Genomic DNA, 20000 nt, shown 5'->3' with positions numbered 1-20000 from the left:
GTCGTTATGTTATAGCCTGATACTGAAATCCAAAAGGACTGGCAGTTTGATGTCATTATTTGGTTTTTGCACCGCCTAGTGAGTTGTCGTTAGTAGAGCTCATGGAAACAAGTTATTTCATTGGTTAAACTATTGGATTCAACTCACGATTTGTTTTCTTTTGTGGCAAAAGACTGGCATTTTGACGTCATTTTTTGGTCAGTGTCAGGTCATTATTTTACGAAGGCCATGCTGAAACACAGTTTTTAGTTTTTAAAAGGTTGTTCCAACTTCATACTAAAGGACCTGGAGAATAAATACAGTTCAAACATCGATTGACCTTTTATATTTCGCTTTCAAATAGATTGGAACGTTGCAGGTAGGTAAAGATAGATAGAATGAAGTTGACGTCATGAGTAATTCTCACTAAACTGTTTTATCCAGACTATACACGTTTAAGGTTACGCATAGTTTTGTGTGTTGGTCCGTTATAATTCCGGATGGCAATGTTGTGAGCTTCTTAGCCAAGCGCATCCTATCTATCAACAGAGTGTCATTATTGTGAATTTGTTGATACTTCGTGAGGCTGATAAAACTCAAACCTATGGATAGTATGAAGTTGACGTCACTCAGGTCTTTGTGATTGTTTTTTGCCATCCGCGTATATGAGTAATTCTCACTTACACTGTATTAACCAGACTATACACGTTTAAGGTTACACATAGTTTTGTGTGTTGGTCCGTTATACTTCCGGATGGCAATGTTGTGAGCTTCTTAGTCAAGCGCATACTATCTATAATAAATCATTTGATACAGATCAATACCCATTAAATGTGTTCAAAGCGCTATAGAAGACGTCCCAAGCCAACAGCAACATGTAACGTGTAGGACGAAGCATGACGCTTGTGTGTGAGGCGCTATTACAGTTTACAACACTGTTACCGGCTAGGTACTTATTTTACTCCCGGATGCGTTGACAGAATGTAACCAACTTGTCGCCACCCGAGCGGGGCTCGACAGACAGACTGATTTTTGGGATGTATTTATAAAAAAAAAACTTGTATTTGTATTTCTTGCTTGTCAAACACAGTTTCATACACACTTTTTTCAGATTTTCTTATACGGATCATGTTAATTCTTAAATCAGTTTTCGTCGAATTAATGCTATGAGTTTAGTTAAAGATACTCACAAAATCCACCAGCCGGATATAACGCCAACTCAAAAAAACTCTGTTTAACCTTAAACGTTTATAGTCTGATTGATATGATTTATTGATATAATTTAATAATATTTATGAAGATAATAATAATAATAATAATAACAATAATAATAATAATAATAATAATAATAATAATAATAGTAATAATAATAATAATAATAATAATAATAATAATAATAATAATAATAATAATAATAATAATAATAATCATCATCATCATCATCGTCATCGTCATCATCATCACCATCATCATCACCACCATCATCATCATCATCATCATCATCATCGTCATCATCATCACCATCATCATCACCATCATCATCGTCATCATCACCATCATCATCATCATCATCATCGTCATCATCATCAATAACATCATAATATACATTTGCACACCAGTTCACAATCCAATTTCAGCATCATTCGTTTAACGAGTCACTTCCTCAAGCGACTCAAAAACTGAACTGATATGATGTGGGATTATCGAAACTCGATGACTGTTCTGCTGCTGTTGCTGCCTGGGGTTCTATCAAGAATGGGCATGGCCATGGCCCAAGCAGATAGACAGAGCTACGGAGACAACTTCTCAAAAGAGAGCGTATACCCTACTGTTTACGATGAGATGCCCCAAACGTCCACAGAATCGACATATTATGGTAACCCTTTCATGATTAGATATTATAGAAAAAATAAAACGAAGAAGAAGAAGAAGAGTTTAACCCTCGCCTTACCACATGCAGCAAAATCGTCACGTTTGTTACGATACAATATACATTTTTCTTTTTCAGATTTATTTTGTACATCACAATATTTGGAGAATGATCTTTGATTAATCAATAAGAACATAAAGTTGTTTTTTTACAGAGCTTGTTTGAGTTTTTAAAAATCAATTATTCTGCTAGTTAAGCCTACGATTTTGGGAAAATACTGAAAATTCTTGGTAAGGAAAGAGTTTAAAGGAAGAAGCTATTGCAATAAAATGAAAATGTTTTTAAAGAGGTAACTGATGTATTTTCAAAATGTTTCATCCATTGAAGAATAATTTTAGATGTGGTTTTAGATGATTATTTTTTTGTAGTGAGCTTTTTGTAGTAAAATATACACTAAAAGTGCTCAAATCTATTTTACAAGAGTTCCAAGTCAACAATAAAAGCGATAAATGGGGCTGTGCTATATTATATGATGTCATTTTTGTGACGCTCTTGGATTTTCTTAAATTAAATTGATCTTTTATATTGCGCAATATCTACTAAACGTGCTCAAAGCGCTTTACAATGGGTCCATGGCCAACAGCAACACTTAACATGTAGGACGTGACATGACACCTGTTCGGCGATAGTACATTTTTTCGTACAGAGACAACGCTGTTAACGGCCAGGTACTCATTTTACACATGAGTACGGTGAGAGAATGTGAGTAAAGCGCCTTTTCCAAGGACTCAACTATGCCTTGAGCGAGAGCTCGAACCCAGGACATTCCGATCCGAAAGCGAATGCCATATCACACAACCACTTTACTGATAAGTTATTTTTAAAAACTAAGGAAAAGATCGCTTTTATCAGATTATATCAGTTGAAAAATATAATATAAACAAAAACATGTGGATCCAGTTCCAATAGAATAGCGGAAACAATTTCTCAAAGGTTAAAAAAAATCTTTTTCGACACTTAAAAAAGCTACAACTGTAACTGCTAGATTGTCAGTTTTTGGTTTATTATTCATTATATAACCCCAAAACAAACCAATGACGCGAATTTTTCTCTCCTTATTTTTCCAAATATATTGCATTAGAGTACTTGTGAATCATTGTAAAGCGATTCGAGCACGTTTAGTGGTGGATATTGCTCTATATAAAAGCTCACATTTTTATTTAGCGAACTCCACAAAAGCGACTTGTGGCAGAGCTTCTAATATGTAAGACAAATTTTGACACCCTTAAATATGCGATCATGATCTATTTCTACAAAGACAACGATGTCAACTTCTAAGGACTAATTATATATATATATGAGTATGATGAGAATTGTGAGTAAAGACCATTTCCCAAGGATTCAACTTTGTGCTGCACTTCAAGAGACTCGAACCAAGGACACTCGTCCCAAACCGAGTGACACACCACTAGACCATAAATCCCTGCACATTATAATGTCATTAAGCATAATATCTGTAGACCGTCAGATCCATTACACCCATTAAGCCTATATGATGCTAATTTATCGCAAAGTACTTTCCTCCAGATCTATATGACCCAGTTACTCAATTACTGCTGGACGGACAAGCAAATCGACACCATTTCTAATATATGTGACCCATCGTGTCGAAACAGTATTATGTCGGAATGAATCAGATTCTAAAAAGTCAGATTAAAAGTTACACTGGTTAGAAATATGAATTATCGCTATTTAAGACTCCATAATACTATTGTCATTGTCCTCAACAAAACATACAAACTCAACTCCAGTCTGATATTTCTGGCTATAAATTCAATATTCAGCATCTCAGTCATCCCGACATAATACTGTTTTAAGGTGAGGGGTTACATATTTAATTTGAGTAAATCTGAGATCCATCAACATTGAATTTTTTATTACAGCATATCAAACTTTAGTTGGACATAATTTGTTTTTGTTTTTTGTTTTTACACCCCCCCCCCCCAAACATCACCGCAAACACTCCATCATTCTACATACAGGATGTGACAGCAGTCATCGGCCATTGGAAGGAAACAAGAACAGGTTTCAGGTTTGTTCTGGTGCACTCTAAAAACAAAACAAAACAAACCAAATCCAAAAAATTTTGACCAGAAAACTCATCCTTCAAATATCCATCGATTTAAAAGACTCAGTGTTATTCATTGCCACATCGTGGCATGTTAACGAATTGCTCACTTCCAGTTTGCTTCATTATCTCTATTTTTGGTATTTCAGGGGTCTAACACGATGCGCATTTATTTGCAGGTCTGATAACCCAATTCCTAATGGGATAATTGTTGTAATGGAAATCTTTAAAAAATGACGCAAAATATTGTCCAGTACAACAATGTTAAACTAGGCCCATAAGCAGGTTCGGATGTCAGACCTGCATATATGTACACGTCGGTATAACACAAATGATGCTCTAAGAAACAAATGACAATAGCCAAGTTGAATGGAAGCATTAATTTAATTAACAAAGAAAACATTCCCAAAAAAATTTGGGAAGGTTTTTTCCTTGTATTTTTCTTTTTTGGTTTGTCTGGTACCTTTCATACACACTCGTTCAGAATTTTATCTTACTCCGGTGCCTGCGCCTTAATTTCTTAATTTAACCCTCAAACCAACGCCAAAAACTATCCATTACCATTAATGATAAACCAAGCCCATAAATGCGTTCTGTTATCAGACCTGATAATATGTGCACGATGGTCGTGAACTAGGTGCACACATCAGCAGGTCTGATAACCCAACTATTCGCTCATAAGGTGAAGTCAAAATAGATGAAGACCACAGTTGACATTTTCTCGTGTTGAACCCGTGACCTCAAGAAGTAGGAGAGAGTGGCTCTTGGTAGACATAGAGTTTAAAGCAACTTTTTGGGGGGTTGTGTATAGCTCATACGGTAGAGTCACGATCTCTCCCCGGCCAGGCGGAGTTGTCGTACCAGTAAGGTCGCGGGTGCGAGCCCCCATCACCGCCGCGAAGTTTTTATTCTCTGTTGTCTTCTGACACTTTTCTACTCACTTCATTTCTTGTTATTTCATGTTATATTTTCTAGTTGACATTTTCAATTCAGTTTAATAATTGCTTTGCCCTCATTCATTTTAATTTTAATTAAATTCCTTGTTTTATTAATGGTTTTAGATGAGAAAAGATATAATGATAAGATTAAATCACGTTACTGGGCTATAAACACTCGTCTTAGTTCTAGATTTTTACTTGACAAGCTGGTAAAAAATCTTACAATAAAACGTGTGTGCTTTTAATCCAATGAGCATGGTTTAAATTCAGTATTCTCAGCATTGCGTTCACTTAAACGTTTTACCATCTTGTTTGCCAACGATTGGTTCCATATCTATGTGATTGATGTTACCCGTCATACCATCATCATCTGAGCTACTTAACACCTGCCGGATCATTACTGGTAACTTGAAACCGACTGCAGTTCCAGTCCTCCATTGGCTGGCTGGCATTTCACCTCCCCACAGAAGCTGAGCCACTGCTTCCAAAGCCCAGAAATATAAACAGAAAATGGACCCAAGGACTCCCTCCATGACCACAGCCCAACAAGTAGCCTGAAGTCGAGAAAGAGCTTCATGACGGAAGAAAGCATCAACCCTGACAGACAGAGTGGGATAATCATGCAAATGACGCCGTTGAAGATCAGAGAGAAGAATTGCCCTACGGAACTGAGCTCCCCAGGAATGAATGGGTAACACTAACCAGAGCACGGGCACAACTCGGAAGAACAGCTGGAAGCATGAAAAAATGGGGACTGGCTGAGACTAGCTTGTGTACATGTGGATGCCCAGAGAAGACGATGGAGCACATCCTTAGAAAATGCCAGGAAGGCCCAGCTGCACTGACCATGACCTTAGAATCTGCTCCCCAGATGCTGTAAAGTATGTTCGGTGTTGGAGAGACAAGCTATGATAATGACCATATTCATCATCATCATCATCATCATCATCATCATCATCATCATCATCATCACCGTCACCGTCACCACTACCAAATAATACAATGATAACATTTCAGGTTTATCACAATGACAGATGGTGGACTCAATCTTGTCCCGAGAACTTGGAATGGAACCAAGTGTCCTGCCGTTGTGAATACCCGGAGGGAAACCCAGCCAATACTTTCTGCAGGTAGAGTAAAAAGCCCAGATTAACTGACAAGAGACAGATCTTTCTATTTCAGTTCAGTCACAATATTATTGTGAGGTCTTGTAATCTTCAGGTATAACTCAGGCGGGTCTTAGTTTAAAGATTATCCTCCTCCACCTCCTCCTTCTTCTTCTTTATCTTCTTTCTTTATTTCTATATTTTTCTTTCTTTCTTTCTTCTTCTTCTTCTTCTTCTTCTTCTTCTTCTTCTTCTTCTTCTTCTTCTTCTTCTTCTTCTTCTTCTTCTTCTTCTTCTTCTTCTTCTTCTTCTTCTGCGCTATGCGGTCTTGTGGTATGACGCTCACTTTCGGATCGGAAGTCTATGGGTTCGAGCCGTGCTCGGCTCAAGTTGAGTCCTTGGAAAAGCATCTTTTCTCGCATTCTCTCACCGTACTCAGGTGTAAAACGTATATCTGGCCGTTAACAGCATTGCCTCGGTCCGAAAAAAATTGTAATTTCGGTATAGTGTAAGCTTTTATTTAGCAGATCCTTATTGTGGTGTCTTCTCATTTGTTGGCAACGTGGGGACAGCGTGGCTCAGCGGCACAGTCTTTGAGTCGTGCCCGAAAGGTACCGAGTTCGATCACCCGCCCGCTGCGGTGAGTGGCTTTGAGCAAGTCACCTCGCCCTAGCTCAAATTGCGGCGCTGTACTGCGACTGACGCATGAGCTATTCCAATCTTCCCTTGGAACAAACCCTTGAGACAAATTTCCCCTATGGGATGACTAAATGGGAATGTTATTTTTATTTATTTAATTTTAATTCGGTATTGTTCAGTTGAAAGACAATCTTTTCTGGGTTTTTTTCTCCAGGGATTACAGACATAGCTCGAGATCAGAGCCGGGCAAATATGAACAGTTTGTCAACGGTGCCTGGATTGTCAGAGACTGCTCACTTGTTGTCGCAGGGCTTGTGTGGGACCAGACGGTATGTCAGTGCATATGGGGTCCGAGAACTTCTGGAAAGGTCACAGGTCAAGGTAAAACGGATTCATTTTAACCAAAGCAAGGAGAAAAAATTAAATAACGATAAGTATTTAAATTAATGTAAGCTCCAATTTATGAAATGAAGGCATATACTGTGGACGTTTCTGGTTTCCCCTTTATTAACAAAACAGAAAAAAACTATATTAAGTATGCTCAAATATTTTTTAGTTTATTTATTTCTTTTGTTTAATTTCAGGAATTACACCTTGCGACATAATGCTGAACATGACCTTTGATGACGGGGTCAAGGACAAAGCCAAGGGCTCGTTTGTGGAAGTAGGTCACGCGAATTCCCTCTCCACCCACCCTCTGGGAAGGGATAAGAACAAGGCAGCGTACTTTTCGGGAACCTCAGCTAGCATTTGGTTCTTTTCCAGTGAGTTTTGCATGCTTATGTATTCGGAGTTACTATAGCAGATATGTAGAATGCGGCTATGTGGTCTTGTGGTATGTTCCTCGCTTTCGGATAGGAAGGCCCTTGGTTTGAGCCTCGCTCGAGGCATAGTTGAGTCCTTGGAAAAGGTTCTTTACTAACATTTTCTCACCCTACTCAGGTGTAAAACGGGTACCTTGCCGTTAACAGCGTTGTCTCTGTCGGATAATTGTAATAACGCCTAACAGGCGTCATGTCTCGTGCTATATTATGTTATATGTTGCTGTTATGGTCAGGGACCCTTTGTTTTGCGCTTTTAGCACGTTTAGTAGATTTTGCGCTATATAAAATAGCTCAAGTAGAATGAGAATTGAGCACCCTGAAGCATTCATTGAATGCTGTAAAATCGTATAAAAGAGCATTTTTATATATAATCGACTCACTGTGACCCAATGTAACAAAGCTACATTATGTTGAAATTGAATTTACAGACAAAAACAAGACACTTCTGATTATCTATATTTCTTCCTGTGGAGAATAATATACGATTCTTTCATCTCTTTGTATTTTATTAAACGAGTTATTTTTATCGTGCCCATTAACACAATGAGCTTGCGAGTAGGATATGTGTTATTGGCACAATGGACATATATAACAAGTTTAATAAATACAAATAAATGAAAGAATACGTTTATTCCACCCTACAAGTAAGATTATTAGACATTTTGTAACCAACTGTTATGGAATTAGTACATTTATTCATCATAGTTTACATCTTTCTCCTTCTGCTTAAATGACAATTTGACCCACAACTAAAATCGTTGGGTTTATATCCATGCGCACCTAAAGATTATTTATAATTACCAATCAGCTGTTTTCGACACCGAATTTCACACCAATAAAATGTGCGAAAATATTCTGCAATCGCTGAATATTTTTTTTATTCAACGCGTTCAAAGCATTGTTCAACAATTAGATACGTATTTACTAAGAAATGATGGGGTTTTCCAGTGAGAGGTGTAGAATACTGCAGTTTCTCTAATTGCAAAAACTAAAAAAAAAAAAATATTTCCCATCATATTGATTCTAAAGTCACTTTCCGGGGCCAATTCCATCCCGACATAGCCTAATTCCGTTTTGTGACGGGAAGCCAAATTATTTATTTGGAATAATGACGAAAAGAACGAGGTGAAGAAAACAGAATAAGATGCCAAAATGATAACAATCAAGAAATTGAAGCATTCTCAGCTTTGAGAAATAAATTCATGTCCTCATTGATCACATCTACCTTAATTCAATCTGTATATAAGTAAAATTAAAAAATATATATTGTAAGCATCAGGTTGATTTTGACTGAATTGACTTTTTTTAAATAGCGCAATATCTACTAAACGCTCAATGTTTGGCGATATCGATTTTTTTTTTTGGACAGAGACAACGTTGTTAGAAGTATTAATTTTACACCCGAGTACGGTGATATATTATGAGTAAAGCGCCTTTCCCAATGACTCAAGCATGTGCTGCTCAGAGCGGGACTCGAGCCCAGGACTGTCCGATCCGAAAGCTAGTGTCATACCAGGAAACCACATTGCCGCACAAGGCTGGACTTTATGGTGTTTTGAGAAGATTGATCACATTTGATAAGCATTTATTATCTAATTTGATTTTTAATATGCTTTGATGTAATATATAATTGTGCGGCTATGTGGTCTAGTGGTATGACATCCGCTTTGGGATCAGAAGGTCCTGTGTTCGAGCCTTCCTCTGCGCATAGTTGATTCTTTGGAAAAAAGGCTCTTTACTCACATCTCTCACCGTAATCAGATGTAAAATGAGTACCTACCTGGCCGTTAACAGCGTTGTCTCTATCCGAAAATAAAATGTAAAAAGCAGGCGTCATGTCCTGTCCTACATGTTAAGTGTTGCTGTTGACCAGGGATTACTTGAAAAGTGTTTTGGGCACGTTTAGTGTATTTTGCCCTATATACAAGCTCGATTCTTTTAAAATATCATCAAAAAGAAAAGTATGTTTAGTTACTCTTTTTCATAACATTCCAATTCCATTTTAAAATTATTCTTTGTCACAAGATAACGAATTAGGATCATCACTGCGCGTGGAGTTCCAATTCAAGATGGACGATACGCCGTTATCACGTGACAAGTATCAGATTCTGTTGTCCAATGGCTGCAATGTGACGGTGCCTGGTTACACGACGCCATCCTTGGCCGTTGGATTTCGACCCGCGGACCAGTCATATTTGCTGGCCTTTCAGACTGTCAACAACAAAAAAGCCATCACTTGTACTTCAAATCGCGTAAGTTAACCATCTCCTTACCAACTATAGGAAAATCGTCACATTCGTTACGATACAACCAATAATTTTCTTATTCAAATTACTCTTGTACATCATAACATTTAAAGATAATGAACAGTGTGTTGTAGAGCATGTTTTACCAAAGAATTTAAAATATATTTTGTGTTAGTTGGCTGTGAGGTTTTGGGGAAAAATCCTGAAAATGGCTGATAAGGAGAGAGTTAAAGATGAAGGTTTTAGCTTCAAACACTCATTGAACAGATTTGATTAGTGTGTGAATAGTAATAGGGTATGACTACATCACCAGACTGGAAGTCTCCAGCCAGTGTTTAACGTCCTCGCCGCAGTTGAGGACAGCCTCGAAACCTCCCACCAATCTCGTCACAGGGCAGCGTAAGATTAGGTGGTCTGCTGTCTCCGGCGTTCCCTGACAGTGGGGACAGTCGGCTGACTCCCTCAGACCCAATCGAGAATGTTTGGAGCAGTCCTGACATGGCCTGTCAGTAGTCCGTTTTAGGCGACCCATTGTTTTCGATTGCCATCCCTGAAGCCTGGCATAAATTCCGTTGGGTCTTTGATTACCCCACCTCCCTAGGGGCATGGCATGTGTCCCATATTCCTTCCAGGCTTCCCCAATATCGAAGTTTTTCAATTCTGAGTGGTAGAAGGGCTTTTTGGATTTGATTCTTTATGTTCTGGGAACTTCATTTATGATAGTTTTTAATTAGTGTAACTAGGGTGAGGAATATGTGAATAAAAGCATTGAATTCAATTTTCATATATAGCTTAAAATGGTTAACAAGTTAAAACAAATTGCTCTGATGACCAATGTAATTCACCTATTGAAGTTTGGGTATTTCTGAAAGCGCTCAACATTACGCTAATGTATTCTTTAAATGGGGTTGGGGTTCAACATTGTACCCTACTGCCAACGTTACATTTTTAGCATCGAGCACACAATTACTGGCAAATCTAAGAATTATAAACTATTTTTCACAGTCTGATAAACGAGTAACTTGGAAACCTTTTAAAAAAAAAATCAAACGTAATTATTTTACCTGTTGACTCAGATCAATATTAATAAAATCTGAAAGATGCACTAGGAAGTCCTTAATTTGACTTTGGCTATCATTTCGAGTTTACTTAATGCTACACATTTCTAGCACATCCGCAACAATAAAGGATTGCGTAATTTTAAACTTCTCTTGACACTGACAAGTACCTAAAAATAATATATTTATTCTTTAAAGAAATAGGATTAGGATATGACATACGTTTAACGTAACATTAAATGAGGAATCGACTCTTGCCCTTAATAGGGTCGAATTCGACCTGATCCGATTTAATATTTGTTTTTATATTATTATATTTTTTCTTTATTAAAGTTTATTTTATGCCATTCTAATTATTTTTATAACACTTATATATTAGGTTTGTACACTTATCATTGATTGAGTACAGTGTAATACAAAATTGACTACATGACTATCCAGACGGTAACATGAGATTATGAATATCAGTTTAACAGGACAGAAATTTGAATTATTCTTGCTCAATTCTGGCTCATCAGTTCTGCTGCTAGGTTGCTGCTGCTGATGATGATGACGATGATGATAATGATGATGATGATGATGATGATGATGATGATGATGATGATGATGATGATGATGATGATGATATAACACAAATCTAACACAAACATTATGTTCTGTTGCTTTTTTTGTTTACAATTTGAATACAACACAGGGCGTTTACGACTGGCATACAGTGTCTCTGGTATACGAGGACGGAGTTCTGTATTTGAGGGTAGATGGACAACCCTGCATCATCAGTCAAGACTTCTCAGGTTAGTAATGCGATCATCCTGTAATTTGTCATCCTGTGTGGGGTTCCTGACCGCCCATAGTGAGCAGGGAGGTACTTGCTGTGTCTTCAACCCCCCTGTATTTGTTTTTCAATTTCTGTCTGTCTGTTTTGGAATGAAATCACGGTTTTTGTCCTGACCCTGGCCGGAGTCCTTGGCTGGGAGGGAAACAGTCGAATGTATAGTTATAGTTTTTGGAGATGATAATTTTTCCTTGAAAATCATCTCTCTGTTATGTATTGTTATTTTTCTATTTTTGTAAACATTTCAGTGTATTCCTCTTAGTGGGAAATTGTGTTCGTGTCATGGTGAGACTTTTATGTAATCTCAAACTAAGTACTTTGACAGTGTGCTCTTGGAATCTACACCTGTTTCATATTTGAACCATTTCCCCTTTGTCTTACCTTTTCTTGTGCGCTTTAATTGTAATTCTAGAACTATCCCATTTTCTTCCTTTTTACTGGCGCTGATATGACCTGAAAAACAAACAAAAACAAATAATTTGTCATCACGATGTGTGTTCCATCATTTGTGACCCATCATCTCAAAACGGTATTTTGTCGGAACAAACCAGAAACTTAAAAGCCGAATTTAATGTTAAACTGGTCAAAAATCTAAATTGTTGGCATTGGCACCCCAAAATATGGTATCCATTCTCCTCAATAAAACATACAAACTCAACACAAGTCTGATCTTTCTGGCTATAAATTCAATTTTCAACATCTTAACCAACCCGACTTAATACCGTTTTGAGGCGAAGGGTCATATTTGGTATTAGCCAGTTAACGGTTCGTTTCCCGAACCTAAACGATCGACCAACAATGAGGAAGGAAACCAGGATCTGTCCTCACACGTCGCCACACGTCGCCCGGTGCGTGAATTAAACCGCGGCCTTGTAAACTCATGGCCTGACACTGACCAACAAATGACGTCAAAATGACAAGTCTTTGGTCACAAAAGAAAACATTCGTGAGTTGTATGCAACCGTTCAATCAATGGGATTACCATGACCACTACTAAAGACAACTCACTAGGCGGTACACAAACCTAAAAATGACGTCAAAAATATGGGTCTTAGCGAGTTTTAGTGTCAGGCTATAAGTTAACGATGGCTACGGTTAAACTCGCGCACTGGTAATCATGTGGCGAGGACAGTTCCTGGTTTTCTTCCTCGTCGATGGTCGATCGTTTAATTTCGGGGAACGCAGTCGTTAACTTGCTATTATGTCGGGGTGAACCGGATGTTGAAATGTGACCTTAGGGTTCAAAGAGGAATAGGATTACCCCTTTTATTTGAGAACAATTATCCTCCTTTCTCAAACTTATAAAGTATCAAATGTTGCATGTCTATGACCATTAACCTCCCCATACCAACTACAGGTAAATCGGCACATTCGACGTGTACTATATGCACGTCTGATATCCGAACGCAATTATTGGCCGAAATTAGCATTGTTGTAATGGACACAATTTTGCGCCACTTTTTTGGATTTCCATAACAACAATGGGCCCACAATGAATTGGGTTTTCTGACCTGCAAATATGCAAGGAAAAATAAAATTGAATTTTTTTCTTGTTTTTGTTTGTTTGTTTGTTTGTTTTAAAAAATTTTTTTAAAGTGACACGCTTTGGGATGCAATTTCTGACACAGGTTCGGTGACTTCCTTAACTAGTGTCATTTTACCACGCAAACGAAACAATTTAATTCACCCTCATCACTATATCGTTTGACTTTAATCGTCCTGAAACGTCAATGTGTTAACTATGTCCCCTTCCATTTTGTTTCAGGAGTTGTGAAATCCACAGCATGCCCTTTGACTATAGGAGCGGATCCACTTGAGACGCAATCCATGTACCATGGCTATATGGACAATGTGAGTTTGATATATATATATATATATATATATATATATATACATACACACACACACACACATATATATATATATATATATATATATATATATATATATATAATAAAATAAATAAAGTCACTCACATATTTTTGGCCGAGACAGTTGTTTCTATGCCCTCCATGTCGTCAGTAGGCATATTATTATGTCCGTAGTGTGCTTTTTTCATTCGAGGGGATAACTCTAACCAACGGTATCGAGGACTCTGGTACCTACAAGTACCCACCAACAGTTATATATATATATATATATATATATATATATATATATATATATATATATATATATATATATATAATAGGAAGTGTAGTGCTGCTTTGTGGTCTTGTGGTATATGCCACTCGCCTTTGGAACGGTGGGTCCCGGATTCGAGTCTCGCTTTGGGTGGCGTAACGTTGAGTCTTTGGTAAAGACTCTTTACTCACATTCCCTCATAGTATTCAGGTGTCAAATGGGTACGTAGACCGTGCTCGTTAACAGCGTTGAACCTGTCCAAAATATATTGCAATAGCGCCTAGCAGGCATCATGTCTATACTACACGTTAAGTGTTGCTTTTAACTAGGGGCCTCTTGTAAACCGCTTTGAGCACGGTTAGTGGATATTGCTCAATATAAATGTCCATGGTCTATAAGAACTCATAAAATAAATATTTGCCTTCATTTGGATTATAACCATTATAAGTCTGGGGGTTTGATTGTTAAAGTGTTTTCCAAAATTCGTTAAATCAAATTTTCTCCCTTTTTTGTCTGTTAGGCGATAATACATTTTTATCCAAAAGATACAACGCTGTTAACGGTCAGGTACTCATTTTACACCTAAGTACGGTGAGAGAATATGGGTAAAGAGCCTTTTCTAAGAACTCAACAAAACGCCGAGCGAGGCTCGAACCCAGGACCTTCTGATCCAAAAGCGAGTGTCATACCATAAGACCAAATAGCCGCACATAGCCCGTGAGCTAAATCCAGATGAAACGTAAACTTTATTTAAAATATAAGTTTACAGATAGCTCAATTGGTAGAGCACTCGCTTCACACGTAAACTTTATTTAAAATATAAGTTTACAGATAGCTCAATTGGTAGAGACCAAGATCAATACCGTGTGCATTCGATTCCCCCCCCCCTCCCCCTTGTCCATCCAGCAGTAAATGGGTAACTGGGTCTGCTAGATCTGGCGGGAAGTACATTGCAATAGACTAGCGTCCTATCCAAAGAATAGCGAGCAACTGCTATTGTCCATTTCACGCTATATAAACCGGGATAAGCTCCGGAGGACAACATTTTTAACATTTGCTTAACTTTCTAGACACCGTAAACTGGGGTATCTCTGGCTAAAGGGTAAACTTTGCCTTTCGAATTTTGGACCAATAAGAGATTGTTAAGTTTTGTGACAATTATTTCCTTAGATAAAATTGTAACGGGTACAATAACAGCCACAAAGCTGAGATGATTCAAAATGATCCAAATTCACAGAGGCAAAGTTTCCCCTTGAGGCACGTCACCCCAACTGACGGTATCAAAATGGTTTAATCACGATAATATAAAAGACCCAATAAAAGAAAAATTCAAGGGAAATAATCCTCAAAATCTAAAATGTATGCCATGTCTTAAAGATAGTTGTCTTCCTTGATGAGATCGTGTATGAAGAATATTTACGTGCGGCCATATTATGTAATTTTGTGGTTTGACACTCGCTTTCGGATCGGAAGGTCCTAGGTTCGAGCCTCGCTCGGCACAAAGTTGATTTCTTGGAAAAGCTCTTTTCTTATATTCTTCCGCCGTATTCAGGTGTAAAATGAGCACCTGGCCGTTAACAGAAAAAAATTATAATCTCGCCTAACAGACGTCATGTCTCGACCTACATGTTAAATGTAACTGTTCGCCAGGAAACCATGTTTAAAAATTTTGCCAGAAAAATCGTCCTTCAAATATCGATCTAATTAAATGACCATCTTGGCAAAAACTCTAATGCCTGGGACTTCGCGAAGTTGATATTGCTCTTTATCATAAATGTTCAATCAGTAATTTTTATCCTTATCTAATATTTTTTGAGTAAAAATATAATATGCCTTTGATGAGGTGAGTAGGATTTTGTTCCTCTCTTAATGAACAAAAAGGAATATAACACATTCGAAAGAGAAATACCAAACACGGAAAGTTTCGGACTCAAAATCCTTCTTCAGGCTTTAATAATAACAATAAATAATATGATATTCCCTTTATTCTATGCAATCCCATTGGGGGAATTTGTCTGTAGTGTCTATTCCAAGAGAAGACTGGAATAATCCATGCGTGAGCCGCAGTGCAGCGCCACAAATTGAACTAAGGCGAAGTGACTTGCTCAAGGACACACAGCTCAACGAAGGGTGATCGAACTCGGTACCTTTCGGATACGAAGCAAAGACCGTAACGCTGAGCCACGCTGCCACTTAAATAACAATAACAACAACAATAAAATTGTAAAAAACTTCATTTAAAATTCGGAAGAACAAAAGAGTATTTGGCATTTCAAGATCCTATTTCCTGCGAAGAAAACATGCCAAATACTTCTCTGCAGAGAGCAATTGCTATTGTCCGTTTCACGCTATAGAAACAGGGATAAACTCTGGCTTGATGGGCCCAAATGTGTCAAAAGGACTACTTTAAAAAGATATTACGCCCTTCAGTCATGGCATCATACGATATCGTCACCTGGGCATTCCATGAAGGATTATAGATTTTCCATCAAACAAGATGTCCGATGTCAACAGGAATCACCCATTTTGTCCTAAGTGAGCAAATTGAGGGTTATTAACATTGCCTATGAAAAAAAAGGAAAGTGCCTGAAGCGGAGCACGAACCCGGGACCTTCAGGGTCATAGTTTAATGCCTTTACCACTCGGCCACTTTACTTTACTTTATTACTATTACAGATTGTGATTGCCAGATACTGTCGTCGATACATGGACGTTCAGGAAGACTCTGTTGATGAGGGGACAAGAACCCGTCACATCGACGCATCAAGACATCATCAGGGGTCAAGGTCACATGACGACTCCATCGCAGAATCACCAAATAACAATGGCAATGCCTCCGGGAAACAGCCTCAAAGCAGTACCTCAAAGGGGCTGCCAGTTGCAATGCCATTTCGGGCACGCGTGGACTTCAACAGGCGCAAAATATTTAAAGAACAACGACCAATGCAAAGCTCGAGAAGAAGAAGAAGACGTGGGGAGATTTCAAAGCGGAAGGACGCCATAACTCCGTTTCGGTCGCGCATCAACACAGGAAATTGCCAACATTTTGAACAAGAAGAGTTTGCTCCGAATTTGATTACCAAGGGAATAGGTGCAATGTCAAGTGAGGTAAACCACGGCAATGGGGGAATCTTAAAGAAAATTCGCTTAAATTATAGTCATGATGCTGGGACAGGAGCACGGTTTGACGTGGCAAATAAAGCTAAAAACAGCAGGTTTATTGAAAATGAAGAGCATGAAGAGAGGAGTGAAATAAAGAGACGTAAAGGCAATGTCCGTAGACAAATCCAATTGATGGTAAAGCACCCGTCTAATATTAATGATAATGGTGGTAAAGTAAAACGTGACATTTTGAGTAGTAATGATGTGACGAATGTGACAGGAAATCATTATGGCCTGATTGCTGCTGTTGTCGATGATGAGGTCGATAATGATGGTAATTATAACGATAATGATGACGACTTTCACGACGATGATGATAGTGTTCCTGAGTCCAGGAGCGTGACTAAAAATGGTGAGATTGTTGGTGCTGATGGTTACGATTTTGTTGTTGACAGTCTGGGGAACAATGGGAAAGTGGGTCGTCAACGTGGTTATCTGGGCAGTGGTGAGAATGATATGTATGATAATTATGATGATGATGATGTCGACAATGACGACAGTCGTGATGTAGACTTGGTAATTAGGGGCAAAACAGGAAAAGAGACTAGAATTCGTGACCGTCGGGAGTTTTTTGATGATGAGAATGATGGACATGGCATTGTTATGGACAAAGGGAATTACATAGGAGTTGGTTATGATAGAAATGAATTTATTGATGATGCTGCGGCTCCTGCTGCTGCTGCCGCTGTTGATGATGATGATGATGGTGATGATGATTTTAAGAACGATGGCGACAACGATAAAATTGACAATTCTAATAATAATGACTACAATAGGGACGAAGAGAAAACGACATTGAGACACCAAATACCACGGATTTACGACGTCATAGAAAGAAATAACCTAGGCTATATTAGCAGATACAGTGCTAGAAAAAGCAAGAAACTTAATGAGGAAAATCCAATTAGAAATAAGAGGAAATTAGAGAAATTTAAGATAATGCCTTGGTGGAAAAGAGAAAATTAAAATTAGAATGATGCAAACGGGTCAGTTTGTAGTCCTCCACAATCTTCCTACAACGTTTTAGTTCCATGCTAAAAGCTTTCATCATCATCATCATCATCATCATCATCATCATCATCATCATCATCATCATCATCATCATCATCTTCTATTTCTTCTTCTTCTTCTTCTTCTTCTTCTTCTTCTTCTTCTTCTTCTTCTTCTTCTTCTTCTTCTTCTTCTTCTTCTTCTTTCTTCTTCTTCTTCTTCTTCTATTTCTTCTTCTCTTCTTCTTCTTCTCTTCTTCTTCTTCTTCTTCTTCTTCTTCTTCTTCTTCTCTCTTCTTCTTCTTCTTCTTTCTTCTTCTTCTTCTTCTTCTTCTTCTTCTTCTTCTTCTTCTTCTTCTTCTCTTCTTCTTCTTCTTCTTCTTCTTCTTCTTCTTCTTCTTCTTCTTCTTCTTCTTCTTCTTCTTCTTCTTCTTCTTCTTCTTCTTCTTCTTCTTCTTCTTCTCTTCTTCTTCTTCTTCTTCTTCTTCTTCTTCTTCTTCTTCTTCTTCTTCTTCTTCTTCTTCTTCTTCTTCTTCTTCTTCTTCTTCTTCTTCTTCTTCTTCTTCTTCTTCTTCTTCTTCTTCATTAGTCTGAATTATTTCAACACTTTAAAGATTCAGCAACTTTGTGTTGTTCTTTCACTGGAGATGTGAGACAATTCCACAGCCTCAAAGTTGAAGGGAAGAATACATCCGAGCGTCCAATCTTTTATTTGGTAATCATAAACCTCGATGACTTCCTCTAATTTTGATGAATATCACCTAGATGTAATTTCACTTGGTCGTTTAAAAAATAACTTTGAGTTGGCAAAGTAAAGTGTATGGTGAATTTATTTAAAAGTGAAAGAATTTTAGCAGACTGAAAAAGAAATTCTATTGAAGGATGTTCAAGTAAAAATAAATATTGCATTCACTCGTTAGGTTTAAAGACAATATTATTGATAACACCTCTCGTTTCAGACTTGTCTAAAGTTAACTCTCTCCTTACTAGCTGTTTTTAGACTTTCCCCCGAAAATTGACACCCACCCAGCACAAAAATAGACTTCTCTGACTCAAACAAAAAAGTAACAAATGAGCTCTATACCAGTGTTTAGTATCTATAGCTGTAATCAAATCATTTCTTTAAATTTTGTGAAGTACAAGAGAAATCAGAATGAGAAAATTGTAACGAAAGTGACGATTTTCCTATGAGTGGTAAAGAGAGGGTTAAACGGCAAAATTTTTGAATATTGATAGCTGTTTTAAGAACGTTTGAGTCGATAATATGTTACCCGGTATGATTAAATTTTACTAGCTATATAATAAAGATGTAGTCTAGATGTAAAGTGACTAGAATATTAGTAAATCCAATTAGATTATACGTTTTAATGATGACTGTTTCTTCAATCTTCAATGGCTTGTATTTGCAAAAGGTCCCACAGGCCCATCACCGCAAATGTTCTGTTACAGTCCAATCAAAACAGGGAACAGTCACATGTTACTTTGACGAGAAATTGCATTCAATATTATAAGCGATATATATAAAGTCTATACTTTTTCTCTTTGTAAATCTCTTCCAGTCTATGTAAAGTCTGGGCAAGACCAATTTGAAATTATATCAAATTCTGATGAGCCAAATTATTATTGGCTTATTCGTTGTTGTAAATGAAATACATTCGAAACTAATGTGCTGAAGTATTTCCTTTAAAGATCTGAAAAAGTGTGTATGAAAGGTACCAGACAAAGCAAGACAGCTCGTACATGAAAAAAAAAGCTATCAAAAAAACCAGTCTACCTCTAGGGATCGAACCTCAGACCTTCTGATTACCGGTCATACGTGCTACAATTACGTGTAATGGTAGCACGTCTGTCAGGTAATCAGAAGGTCTGAGATTCGATCCCCAGTCGAGGTAGACTGATATTGGGGATCCTTTTTTTTTCTTGTATTTTTCTTTCTTGCTTTGTCTGGCACCTTTCATACACACTTATTCAGATCTTTAACTATAAAGGTGCCTGCTCCTTAGCATCTTAATTTGAGTATTTCCTTTACACCCATGCTAACACAAACCCATACTCGCGCTTAATTCGCAGGCCTGCATATTATATTTGGAAGTATTTATTGA

The 20000-nt window shown here is 37.6% G+C and overlaps 1 protein-coding gene across 1 annotated transcript in view; it reads left to right on the top strand.

Annotated features, from left to right (window-relative positions):
- Positions 1-17965, top strand: part of LOC144975410 (uncharacterized) — a 17972-nt gene extending 7 nt beyond the window's left edge. Inside the window, exons 1-10 of the mRNA XM_078919446.1 lie at positions 1-358; positions 1617-1855; positions 3892-3941; positions 5933-6045; positions 6875-7041; positions 7245-7424; positions 9510-9736; positions 11483-11582; positions 13389-13474; positions 16424-17965. The exon at positions 1-358 is cut by the window's left edge and continues 7 nt beyond it. Coding sequence (XP_078775572.1) covers positions 1669-1855; positions 3892-3941; positions 5933-6045; positions 6875-7041; positions 7245-7424; positions 9510-9736; positions 11483-11582; positions 13389-13474; positions 16424-17875 — 2562 coding nt within the window. The 5' untranslated portion in view covers positions 1-358; positions 1617-1668 and the 3' untranslated portion in view covers positions 17876-17965. The remainder of the gene's footprint in view (positions 359-1616; positions 1856-3891; positions 3942-5932; positions 6046-6874; positions 7042-7244; positions 7425-9509; positions 9737-11482; positions 11583-13388; positions 13475-16423) is intronic.
- The last annotated feature ends 2035 nt before the right edge of the window (positions 17966-20000 follow it).

This window comes from Berghia stephanieae, chromosome 6 (genome assembly GCF_034508935.2).
Source record: "Berghia stephanieae isolate SIO BIC M18660-M18661 chromosome 6, UCSD_Bste_1.3, whole genome shotgun sequence".
Classification (NCBI taxonomy): Eukaryota; Metazoa; Mollusca; class Gastropoda; order Nudibranchia; family Aeolidiidae; genus Berghia; species Berghia stephanieae.
The sequence above is the reverse complement of the archived record's forward strand: the minus strand, read 5'-3'. Positions and strand labels throughout refer to the sequence as shown.